Raw genomic sequence first — 13,514 nt, 5'->3', positions numbered from 1 at the left:
CCTACTCTTTCTTTCTTTCTTTCTACAAAATTCAGGCAAAATCTTGTTGACCCAAAGGAACTATTGATGTAGAAATGCCTTTGTATTTCTCCACAATTTCTTCCTCTCTCTATATATATATATCTGAGATAACAGGACTAGGTGGAACGTGAGAAGGATACAGAGCAGGACTCTGTTGGCATTTAGACAAGGAAAAGGGATTAACTTTTATTAAATAACTCAAAACAGGTTGCAAAGGGGTTCCCTCAATATCAGAATTGATCCAAAAGCTGTCAGTCCTATCTTTCTCTCTCCCTAAATATGCACTCATAAATCTGTCAATTTGACAGGTGGAGGCTTGATTGGGAGGATAGCAAGTCTCCCTTGATCCATCCTTCCACTCTTACCACCCAAATAACTCTATCCTCAATCCTCCCCTACCCCCAGAATACAATCTCAGAGCCAATTCCCTGGGCTACCATGCTTTGATGCACAGTTCTAATAACCAGGCATCACATAAGCTCTGGAAAGTCTTTTGCTGATTAGGGAGGTATATAAATCAATCAATCTCATATGTGCCACAACTGACTCAGAGCAGTTGTGAGGTTGGTGGTATGACAGCTCTTTTTTGAGATCTTCAGGGATTTCCCAACAAAATATCCTGGAAAACAAGGGAAACCAGTGCCTGTTTAAAATATTTTGGATTAGAAATCAGTCAAGTCTTACAACTGGTCCTCGCATTTGTTGACCGTTGCAGCATCCCTACAGTCACATGATCAAAATTTGAGTGCTTGGCAACTGGCATGTATTTGCAACGGTTGCCGTGTCCCAGGGTCATGTGAACAGCACTTGCAACTTTCCCAGGTGGCTTTTGACAAATAAAGTCAATTGGGGGGAGGGGAGCCAGATTTGATTAATGACCGCATGATCCATTTAACAATTGCAACCATTACAACCGCAGTGATTCATTTAACAGATATGGCACAAAAAAAGGTTGCAAAATGAGATGTGAATTGCTTAATAAATACCTTGCATAGCAATGGAAATTCTAATTCCAATTGTAGTCCTAAATTGAGCATTACTTGAGCTGAATCTTAAAAATGAATCTTAAAAATGAAATCCCCCACGGTTTCTTCCTTCGGCATAGAAGCTACTGTACAGAACAGGCAGATTACCCTGTCGATTGGACAAATATTCCAGGAAGACGTGAAAGAAACCATATCATAAAAGCTTCCTCTGCTTGCATATCCACTCCCAAGGAAAATGTGAAGTTATAAAGCTGGGTAATTGCTTTTTGTCCACATGTGGCTTTTCAGCCTAGAGTGAAGCTACACAATGGGGATTTGCCAGGCAGCTATTAACATCTGTGAACCCGTATGTTCACGTGCCAAAGCAAAAGAGGCACTTCGCCCAACTTCCCTCCTGTGGAAGGAAGGGATGTATCTGGTAACAAAGCTTCCAAAGGCTGTTCTGCTATGTATTAATGACTCCCACCCTTTGATTCAGCAAAATTTAAGATTCTGTCGCCAGATAAACTCATTCCTGGAAACATACACCAAGCTCAATAAATCTGGGTGCCTCTAGATCTCTCTTGAGATTTGCAAAAAAAACTATGCAGGTAAACAAAAAAATAAAGGAAGAAGTTTAAAACAAGGCACTCCCCGGAGAAAACTCTGCCCAGGTAGGTTAGCAGGATTTTGACAAGCTCTCCACCCTTTTCCATTTGGCTAAGGGGAAGATGCCAATTACAGACTACATTTCGCTTCCAGTCAAATTTTTGATGGTGCAAACTTGCATTTTCAACGCACCCATAACCCACAGTCCTAAAAAGAGCCCAAACTGGGTACTTCATAAAAAATGGTGGCAAAAGGTAACACAACATTCCACAATTGAGAAAAGTGTGTGAAAGAAAAGGCAGTGTGAAGTGTGCACACATCACAGTTCCAGATGGCCAATTATTTTCTTCAAGGTGATTGTATGGTCTTGGCGTGCAATAAAACTTGAACCTTGAAACATTGGCCTCTTCTAGTTCTTCACTGGGGGATTTTCACATTACAGTAAGTTGGTGAATAATGGTGTAGCAGATTGAGTGAACCTAATCACTGTTGTTTATGAACATGGCTTAGAGTGTGGTACGAAGCCAGCAAACCAGTTAAACAAACCAGGACTTAATGCATCCTGTGAACCTGATTGCATCTATTTTGAAAGTTTGATCCTTAACAAATTACTTGTTCTCAGGGAAGACATTAAGCCATTATCTTTAAAACAGGAATGGACAAGCTTCCAGAGGTTGTGGAGTTATAACCGCAATTGTCTTTAACCAAGGATTGTGATAGCTAGGGCTGATGAGATCTGGCACTCAAGAACATCTTGAAGGTCACAGATTCTCCACTTGAAGCTAAGAAGACCAAATAGGAGAATTATATGATATGCTTTCAGAAAGCCAACAGGTGTAATCACCAATATCCAAAGGGTAATAGATGTCCAACCTTGGGAACTTTAAGACTTGTGAACTTCAACTCTGAGAAGCCGGAAGCGGAATTCTGGGAGTTGAAGGCTACAGGTTTTTAAGTTGCCAAGCTGGACACCCCGGTCCAAAAGATATTTGCACATTCCCAGTTGTGCTTTATGCTGCTTGGAGAGATGCCCAGAGCATTAACTCCATGGTGATAGCTATCTACTGTGGCTTATAAAGCAGAGGTGTGCCAACTGATTCAGAGCTCCTATTCTATTTAAAAGAAATTGCAAGGAAAAATAACAAATATGGTTTAAAAATTGGGTGGCTGAGTTATGCAAGTCTGATTTTTTTTTTTAGTCACTATCAAGGAAAATGATTAAGAAGTTTTTGGTCAGTGGCTTCCCAAAAGGCACCCTGGATGAAACTTACCTTTGACATGGTAGAGGTCTCCAAAGTTTGGGGTTGTGTTAGAATCATTGCACATATTTCCTGAAAGAAGAGAAAAGAAAGGTGAATGTAAACATTTAATTGTATTACATTTGCCATCAGATTTTCTGCAGAAACAAAGGAACAAAGGATGGGAAATTAGAAGAGAAGGCTAGCAGGGCAGTATTACCATCACTGGGTTCATATATGATGTTAAAGTCATATTATGGTCTGTTTGTTTTTTGGTATAGTCAGTGCATTGTACGAATGAAGCTTAGTAAATCAAATTGTATAGTTCAATATATTGTTGCACAAATGTGGCCAATTGTGGTTTATTCCAGTCAGGGTTATGTTTAGCACAACGTACAGGTAATTCTTGACTTATAGTTGGATGCCTAGCGACCACTTGAAGTTGTGACAACTACCTTTAAGGTACTTATGACTAGGATTTGAAATTCTGATGGCTGCTCCCATCATGTGACCAAACTCTGCAATGTGATCGCATTTATGTCCTACAATCAAGTGACCTTTTATGATGTTTTTTGCCATAAACAGGCATTTACACCTGCTCTTTGGTAAAACTGTGCCCATCACAAACCATTCATTCATTTACTATCTGTGACATTTGCTTAACAAACCCCCACAAAAATGGTTGTAAAATCAACCTGTTTACGACCATCACAACTTAACAACTGTGATGACCTGTATGAATCCCCATCCATAAATCCCATCTTGCTATTTGTTTTTATGCAGGTGTAATTAGGTGACAGTAAGAAAATCAAAACTCTCCTGCTTTTAGTTCTTATTTGTAATGGAGTCACCTTGGAACAAGGTAGAAACAAACAGGGCTTCCAGCCTAAGTCCTCCTACCAGTAATGGAGGAGACCATAATACAGATTTATAAGCCAGGGTTGCTGTGTTGATTACAGTGAAATAATGTATGCAAAGTGCTTGCCCATTTGAAAGTGGATGCCTCTCACCCTGGTAGACATCCACATATCAAGCAACAACAGCAAATTTATGGTACTAAAAAAAGGCTGGCAGAGTTGCCCCAAATTTACTTAACTTTGCTTCATCACTAATAGCAACAATAATAATTCATATTGGCACACCGTTCTTTCACACCTCCAGTTTATTGCACCTGTGGTTTAGATCAGCTTCCCCAATCTGGTGCTCCTCATTAGAGCCCCTCCATGAAAAAATGGCGGTTAAGAAGTTTGATAGAGAAAGAAAAAAAGAAAGAAAGAGAGAGATAGAGGGAGGGAGGGAGGATGGAAGGAAGGAAGGAAGGAGAGGGAGAAAGAAGGAAAAAGAAAGAAAGAGAGAGAGAGAGAGAAAGGAAGTGAGAGAGAGAGGGAGGGAGGATGGAAGGAAGGAAGGAAGGAAGGAAGGAGAGGGAAAAAGAATGAAAAAGAAAGAGAGAGAGAGAAAGAAAGAAAAAGAAAAAAAGAAATTCATGTATACAAATGACATAATAATGTTAAAGTCTTGTGGGGCTGTATTACTCCAGGGGTGCATGAGGTCCATTGGCCATGGATTGGACATGTCTGATCTAGAAGTTTGGAAATCCTGATTTAGATGTGAGCACATGCCAAACCAATATCATTGATGGGATGCAATTTTTTTTAATACTGGTTCTGTGGGTATGGCTTGGTGGGCGTGGTGTGATGTGGCTTGGTGGGCATGGCTTGGTGGGCGTGGCAGGGGAAGGATACTGCAAAATACCCATTCCCTCCCCACCCCACTAACCTGCTTCCCAGCTCTGTTTTCCTGTGCAGGGCAACCAAAGAAGACCCAGCCCATCAGCTGGGACTCAAGAGGCAGAGAATAGATGGGGTTGGCCGGGCCAGTCAGAGGTGGTATTTGCTGATTCTCCAAACTACTCAAAATTTCCGCTACCAGTTCTCTAGAACTGGTCAGAACCTGCTGAATACCATCTCTGATCCTGGTAGTCTTCAGATTATCAACTCTTCTCTAAATAGAATCTGCCTATGCCCAAGATGTGTGCAAATAGGGCATCCTAGACTCGAGGGTCTCCAAAATCTACTCGAACCCTTCAATTCTAAGTGTCTTCTGCCAAACTTTGGACCTCAAGTAAGGAAGTAAGCACTTTGATCAAGAGACATGGGGCAGAATCTTGGAAACTGCCATAGAAACCTCAGATCGACCATTTGTTACCGCCGAGTTCATTAAGTGTCTCTTTGTACATTTCCAGTCTCTCCTCTCTGGTTTTTCAGAAATCTGGACTGAGCTACCATTTATGATGTAAGTCTAGAATTGCTCCAATTTCATTGCCTTTATACAGTATATTTGCTGGAACCTTTTAAACAAGAAGATAAAAGCTGCAGGAAGAACAACATTTAAAAAGGAAAAAAAATGGAAGAAAAGGGGGAAAAAATCTTGAAGGAAAAAAATATAGTTGCTCTCGATATTCTTCATAGCCAGGTGAGGTAAGGTGACATTTTAACCTCTTTCTCTCAAGTTAAATAATGACTCTCTTCTTTCTATAATCTACCCTGTCATGTCATCGAAACCATAAATCATAAGTTCATTTTTACGGAAAAATGCCATTAGAGTCTTCCAGTCACCAATAGGTGTAGATAATGTCTTTTCTGTCATCAAAGAAGTCAATTTATCAATTTCAGCAAAATCTGTCAAATTCACCAATCATTCCTCCACAGTGGGTGGTGTCGAATCTTTCCATCTCTGTGCGTACAGGAATCTCACCAGAGGTGGTATTCAGGGAATTCAGGTAGTGAAAATTTTGACCGGCCCCACCCACCTGCCCCACTATTACCTCTCACCTCTCCAATATTCTGTTGTTTCTTAGCTCAGCTGATTTGCGTGGCAGAGTGGATTACCACGCCTCAGCTGAGCTAAGAAACAGCTGATGGTCGGTGTTGCTCAGTGGTGTGTTTCAAATATTCTTACACCAGTTTGGTGGGCGTGGCTTGGTGGGCCCTCTTTGCGTGCACACAAACACTTTTCATGTGTGTGTGTGCCAAATGCACACTTTGCGCAGGCGCAGAGGCATTTTGACTCACCTCCTGCACAGGATTGGGATTCAAATTTTTTAACAACCAGTTCTGTGGGCATGGCTTAGTTGGTGGGTGTGGCTTGGTAGTCATGTGACTGGGTGGACATGGCTTGGTGGTCATGTGACTGGCTGGGTGTGGCCAACTCAATATCACTCACATTGAAGCACGTATCTCCTCACCTGGCCTCTCATGACTTTGGGGATGCTGCAACAGTCACAAGTGTGAAAAATGATCATAAGTCACTTTTTTCAGTGCCACTGTAACTTTGAATGGTCACTCCACACAAGCAAAGTACCAGCAAAGGAGGGGAAAAAAACTCCAGAGAAGTTCCAGAGACAGGAAGTCTAGTCCTGCCAAGAATGTAATAAGGGTTAACGGAGAGGCAGTTTCTGTAAGCAACACCAGAATGTTTCCTTCCTGCCTTCCTTACAGGATTAGGCCAGTAATTTCTTCTAACAACCGGTTCTCCGAACTGCTTAGAATGTTAACAACCGGTTCTAGCAAATAGGTGCGAACTGGTAGAATCCCACCCCTGCTCCTGCAATCCTGCACTCTCCCTGACATTTCAGCAGCTGCTGCATGGCAATTGCTGTGCCGTATAAAGCAGCTGCGCTTGAAAAGCAGGACATAAAGGTTAGAATGGGAGCCCAGGTGGGTGGGTGGGCCCAACACAAAGCATCAGAGCGAACCAATTTGGTCTCTGCTGCTCATCGCTGCTACCGGCTTGGCAGAACCGAGCCAAACCTATAGAATACCACCATTGGTGTTGCTATTATCTGTGCACGTGCAAATCATGTGTTTGGCGCACCTGGGAATGCAAGAAACAGCTGATGGTCGGTGTTGCTGTTATCTGTGCATGCACGAATCGCGTGTTTGGTGCGCCTGGCAATTTAAGAAACAAAACAAAAGAGAATCTGAGCCCAAATCTCACATCCACAGAATCAGTAGTAAAAAAAAATTGAATCCCACCACTGATGTCAAGGCATATTATAACTTCAAGAGACAACTCTGCTCAGACAATATGGCAGGACAAATGGCTGGATTCTTACAACATACCAAACTGCAAACTATCCTCAATCTCATTATAACTTGGTCCAAATATTGTGTGAAACCAGACAGTGTCGACTGAATTTCAATTTGCTCTCCTTTTGACTGAGTATTCAAAGAGTATCAGTTCGTGCAAGATTCATTCCCTGCTATTAAGCAACTTTGCTTGAAAAAAATACAATCCTGACCAAATCACAAAAACAAGGCAACACAACCTGAAAATGGATCTGATCCTTTCTTTAAAAGTCAGCATTTTCCATGACCACAGCAGATTTGAGCAAGGCTGCTTGATGAAGAAGAGATAAAATGTTATCACCTAGGGGAAGAGAAGCCTTACAGCATCCATTTCCACCCTTGTTTGCTTTCTTGTCCTCTCCGTAGCTGGGCACAGAACAGGAGAAGCGGGTACAAATGAAATGTTCCTGATTACTACCGACTCCCAGGCAGGGCTGAACTGTTGAGATATTCACATGTTCCATGAGGAGGAAGTTCTGGTTTTTCAAGGCAATGTGTTCTTCCTTCATATTTCCCTATCAAGACAGCACTTTTCCTGGTAATTCAAATACAATACATTTTCCTCTTTCTTCCGTATCTTCTATTTTCTCAGTTTTTGACTTTCTGTTCCAACACTGGGACAAAGAAATTGTGATGAAGGATCTACAGATAGATATCTGTAGGTTTCTTGATTCTCAATTGTTGAAGGATTTGAGAGGAACATTGACAGCAATGTTAGCCAACCAACCAACCAAGTTTAAGCTCAAGCTAAAAACTATCTCTACCCATCACTGCTCCTCACCTATAAAGCCTGGGGTCAGATTTATTCAGTGTGGAATTGGAAGTTTTTACCTTGTCAAATATGAACAATCTGATGCAACATTAGGCCTTTACTAAAACAAGGAACAGAGGCAACTATCTAGTATCTAAAAGAAAATTGCTTCCATCTCTTTACAAAGATTGGGGAGAAAAAGAAATTATTATAAGCAGAACCCTGAATTTCCCCAAAAGTGCGTTTTCAAGAGACAACTGGACTTTCTGTTTTTTCTTTGAAGACATTTCACTTCTCATCCTAGAAGCTTCTTCAGCTCTGGAGAAGCTTCTTGGATGAGAAGCGAAACAGAGTTGAAGAAGATTTTTGGATGAGAAGCACAAAGTCTTCAAAGAAAAAACAGAAAGTCCAGTTGCTTCTTGAAAAAGCACTTTTGGGACAACCATGATCTGGATGATTGAGAATCTCCATAGACAGAACCTGAATGGGTTAACAGCAGTTGTTAAGAGTCCTTTCATAATGGCTTCTTGGTTTTTCCACAATTCATCTCTTATCAGAAGCCCTCCGATTCTTGCAAGTCAGTTTGTTTCTGCCAAGCATATCAAAAAGCCTGACAGTATTTGTGCAGTTATGGCCTGTCACTGATCTTATTCCCTAATACTTCAATCTATTTCATTTCCAGCTGTTAGTCTACATTCATCCTTGGTTAGTAATTTTTTTGCACTGAACAAACAATGATGCTCTCACAGTCAGACTTAAGAATTAAACCGATGCTATGGCAACCACAATGGACCGGAATACTGAGACAAAACACCCCCACTTTTTGTGTGTGGGTGTGTAACCTCCAAGGAATTTTGCTGAATGTTCAATATGGAACACCTTGGACCTCTTAGCTGTGGAATTTTTAAAAATAAGCCAAGAGAAATTATTTAAGATATTAACAGGAAGTAGTAGAGGAATTCAAATGTGATAGCAGTGTTCCAATAGCTAAGAGGCTGCCACAAAGAAGAAGGGGTCAAACTATTTTCCAAAGCACCTGAAGGCAAGACAAGAAGCTATGGATAGAAACGAATCAAGGAGAGAAGCAACTTAGAACTAAGGAGACTTTTCCTGACAGTTAGAACAATTAATTAGTGGAACAATTTGCCTCCAGAAATTGTGGGTGCTTCAACAGACTGGGCATCCATTTGTCTGAATCAGTATAGGGTTTCTTGCTTGAGCACGGGGTTGGACTAGAAGATCTCCAAGGTCCTTTCCAACTGTGTTATTCTGTTATTCTTTTTGTTCAGAAAAACTTCCATGGTCACCTGACCAAAAATTGTGCAATGTTATCCCCATTGGTTGACTACTGTCTTTCACGATCCACTCTCAAATGTACAACATTAAGAAGAAAGAAAAAAAAATCTTGTGCTACCACAGAGCAATATAAACTCCCCAGGGTGTTTTGCTCTCACACGTGTAAAAAGAGAGTGTATCCACTCCATTTCACTTTTAATTCCCCCTTTCCCCTTTGCTTTGTTATATTGTTCTAGCTCTATGAAAATCAAAAGATTCTTCACTGACAATTTAAAAAACAACAACGTATCACACCCAGCAACTGTTTTGCAAGAAACCATTATCTCCCAGACTCCTCCATTTCTCTATAATGTCTCCTTTTACTCTTCCCCCTATCGCCATACCCACTTGCCAAAACCGTAGCAGGACCAAAAAAAATCTTCCTTCCAGAAAAATAATTGAGCTAGCAGTGAACCAGCCAGATCAGGTCAGCTGTTCCTTTTCACCTGCATCTATTTTAATTCTCTAGCTGTGCAACCAAGTGTCACAACCTTTATTTTTCTGATGCTGGCTCCGTCTGTGCAAAGATCTCACCCAATGTTAATAAGTGCACATTTGCTCATCTTACATAAGAGGTTTTATAATAGCTCTCAGTCTTAACAATTAAGATAGTGTAAAATTGGGCCACATTAAAAGGGTAAAACTAAAACAAAAATTTAAAAGAAAATAGTAGACGTAATCGTTCAGAAATAAGAATCTGACAGGAATCTAACAGTTTGAGAACCTTTACTTAGCTCCAGCATAGGAAATCCAGTTTAGGGAGAGAGTTTCATAAAAAGGGCACCATAACTAAAAATATCCCCTTTTTCAACAGGTATGGAGCCTTGTTGGTGCAGTGGTTAGAATGCAGTATTGCAGGCAAATTCTGGCCAGAGTCTGGAGTTCGATCCTGAGAGGGTTCGAGATTGATACAGCCTTCCATCCTTCCAAGGTCAGTAAAATGAGGACTCAGATTATTGGGGGAAATATGCTGGGATTTGTAAACTGATCACAGAAAGCTGTAAAGTAATATGGAGTGGTATATAAGTCTAAATGCTATTACTACCCTGTTTCCCCCAAAATACGACCTACCCTGAAAGTAATTAATTTTTACACTTGGGCCCAATATAAGCCCTACTCCCAAAATAAGCCCTAATTAAGATCCTACCCACTCCAGGGTACATGGGTAAAAATTAAGCTAAGGTGGGGATGGGGGTGGTGGATCTGCCCTACTACTTACCTTTGGACAGTTGTAGCCAGGCCTCGCACACCCCGACACCTGTCTTGCTGGCCCATTTTTTCTGCAGCCAGCAAGGCTTTCCTGAAAGCCTCTGCAGCTGTTAACAGTTATTGTTACTGGCCCAGAGGCCTTCAGGAAAGCCTTGCCAGCTGCAGAAGTAGTTGTTACTGAAGGCTTCTGACAGAAAAAAGGAGGCTGGGGGCAATGCGTGCAAGTGAGGTTCGTCAGTGGATGACATCCCCTAAAAATAAGACCTGGTGTCTTTTTCGGTGGCAAAAAAAGATAAGACAGGATCTTATTTTCGGGGAAACACAGTATCTATTTCCAAATATAGGGCCCCCATAGATGGTAACCTCAACCCCCACCCCACAGAAAAGTTACTAATTGGTCAGGAAAAAAATACAGTATATTTAGAATATATAGATTTCAAGCTTCAAAGGAATTAGTGGTTGAGCACCAGAACTTAGCTAAGGCACTGAAAAGAAGCCAGCCATGCACTTTAAATAATAATGATATCCATTTTGGATTACTGTTAGGCAGTTGGTCTTCTCTGACAGATATGTATGTTGTTTTGTTGGCAGCCATACAAAGTGGTTTGCCATTGCTTTCTCTCCAGGCTCAGAGGGTTTTTCCTACTCTCAATTTCCTAGTCTACTGCAGTCTAAACCACATTACAAATATTCAACTCTAAATGGATCAACATTTAACTCAACTGCTGTGATGATGGCCTTACTTGTGCAACCCACATTTCTTCCCAACCCAGCCTCAGGAACTATTCTTGTTCAAAGCAAAAAATAAAAATAAAAAATAAAAAAGGCCCATTCTGTGTTCTCGTTGGCTTTACTTTCTTTTTCTTCAGAGCAATTGAGTTGCCCAACATTGCTAAATACATTGTACATTATGAACCATTAATTTTACTTATGCAACTTGCTAGGAGATAAAGGTAAAAGTTTCTCCTTTCTAGTTGTGTCCTGACAGGGCTCATCTATTATTTTGGCCAAGGGAGCCAGCGTTGTCTGAAGACAATTTCTGTGGTCATGTGGCCAGCATGTCTATAATCAAAAGCACATGGAATACTGTTACCTTCCTACCAAAGTGATAGCTATTCATCTACCTGCATTTGCATGCTTTCGAACTGCTAGGTGGGCAGGAGCTGGAACAAGTGATGGGAGCTCACCCCATCATGCAGTGCTCAGATCTCGAACCCAGGCTATCAGCTCTCCATCCAACAAGCTCAGCATCTTTAACCCCTGAGTTATCACATCCCTTATTATAATATTTATTTTTAATTTAGTTATTATAAGTAATTATTTATAATTATTATATTATGATTATTTATAATTCTTTCAAATAATAGGTAGCTAGGCGGAGCTACCTATTTTGATAATAAGCAAAGAAATGGTTGAGAATTGAATGGAGGTCATTATGAAACGGACCGGTTGAGTCCATAATATCAGATTTCAAAATTATTTGAGAATGGGCAAAACATCAGTGATAGAATAGAAGGGATCTGCTCCCAATCTCTGTTCCTTCCAAGATCAGGGACTTTACATAACAAGGATAACTGTCCCAGCCTCAAATGTTAAAAGGTGGTGCGATGGCTGCCATGTTTGAGAATTCCACAAAATGGATCTGAAAAATACAAAATGTTCTTCTGCCCAATAAGGACTCAAGATCATACATATTTGTCACCTTCTTAAAAGCAACTTGTAAAAAGTGGTCTTTACAGCATAGCCAACCATATTAGAACAAGTTCCTACTAACCAATTAAAAATGTAAGCTTTTTACAGGTTTGTGCTCTATCCTATCCTATCCTACTATACCCAGATGTGTTGGGAGAGTCAAATTCTAAGAATAGTCATGCAAAACATCTGGGGCAGCAGTGGGATCCTACCTGTTCCACTACTGGTTCGGTGATCGCACAGGTGTGCACACGCACCTAAGGTGCACACACCTAACATGTGCATGCGCAGCTTTCCCCACACCAGCTGAGGCCTGCAGCACCAATCAGCTGAGAGGATAAAGAAGAGAAAAGCGCAGGGGCGGGAGGATCGATCCTGCTTTCTTTCTCCTCTCAGCTGATCGTGGAAGGCTTTTGTCCCTTCCTCTCAGCTGATCGCGGAAGGCTTTTTTTTTTACTACCAGTTTGGCCAAACCGGTCCAAACCGGTAGTATACCACCACTGATCTGGGACCATCAGGATTGTGATTCATTCCATTCATGTCAGTGTTTGCATTCAAAGTCCATTTCAGTTCAAGACCAGTATAGAACAGAACAACCAGCCATTTAAAGAGGAAGAGGAAGGTCTGATATGAAAACACCAGGTAAAACAGGACATTATTGCCACGATTGTTTCCACCCCCACCCACCCCCCAAAAAACTGTAAGTGGTTCTAAGGATTAGAATTTCACCAGGTCTCCTCTGATGCTTTTTGCTGGATCAATCTTTAGGGAAGAGAATTTTTGGAATTGTAGTTCTGTAAAAAGAAAAATCTTCAGCATTCCTTGGCACTTCCTGAATTTCAGTTTCCACAATGCCTTGGAGATGGCTCAGTAGCTTAAATCTATTGTGTGCAGATGCCCACAACCTCGGAATGGCAAAAGAAAAATTGCACAATTGTCCAGGATTGATTGGCACATGTCTTCGTCCTCCCACAGACTCTCGCTTGTCGTTCCCGGTGAAACTGGATGAACGGCTGCGAGAGTTGCAGTTTGTGGTTGATAATTCAATTAACTTGAAAGAACCAGACTGGCATGGAGGGTTACTCTGGATGGACCAGTCTGTCAAGCCAAAATAGGAACAAGAAGGGTGCTTTTAGAGTTCCAGCTAAGTCTGCAATAAGCTTCAAAGAATCTCAGCATTTTCAAGCATTTAAATTAAATACTTCAATGGCCACCATAAGCCAGCAATGTGAGTTTGTTAAATAATTCGTCGGAAAGGGCTGCTCATCCTTGTATCTAAAGGTGAGCCTGATGGCCAAAAACCATCAGAAATTCTGTGCATACCTATGGAACAGGTGAATAGATTGTGGCAGAAAGCACTTTTTTATTCCCCTTTCATTTGGAGAAAGAATGTCATGTTCGTCTATGGTAATATTTTGTCTATTTAATATTTCTCAACCGTGGCAGCTTTCAGATGGGTGGACTCCGACTCCCAGAATTCCTCAGCTAGCATGCTGGCTAGGGAATGCTGGGAATTGGATTCCACCCATCTGAAAGCTGCAAAGATTGATAAACTTTGGTTTAC

The 13,514-nt window shown here is 41.2% G+C and overlaps 1 protein-coding gene across 1 annotated transcript in view; it reads right to left on the bottom strand.

Moving 5' to 3' along the window:
* The window catches only part of LOC113437713 (digestive cysteine proteinase 2-like), a 52,451-nt gene that overhangs the window by 32,677 nt on the left and 6,260 nt on the right, over positions 1 to 13,514 (bottom strand). The window contains exon 2 of the mRNA XM_026702841.2: positions 2,867 to 2,926. Within this exon, the coding sequence (XP_026558626.2) occupies positions 2,867 to 2,926 (60 nt within the window). The remainder of the gene's footprint in view (positions 1 to 2,866; positions 2,927 to 13,514) is intronic.

This window comes from Pseudonaja textilis, chromosome 10, assembly GCF_049901715.1.
Source record: "Pseudonaja textilis isolate UNSWEBS1 chromosome 10, rPseTex1.2, whole genome shotgun sequence".
Classification (NCBI taxonomy): domain Eukaryota; kingdom Metazoa; phylum Chordata; class Lepidosauria; order Squamata; family Elapidae; genus Pseudonaja; species Pseudonaja textilis.
This window is presented reverse-complemented; position numbering and strand designations above follow the sequence as displayed.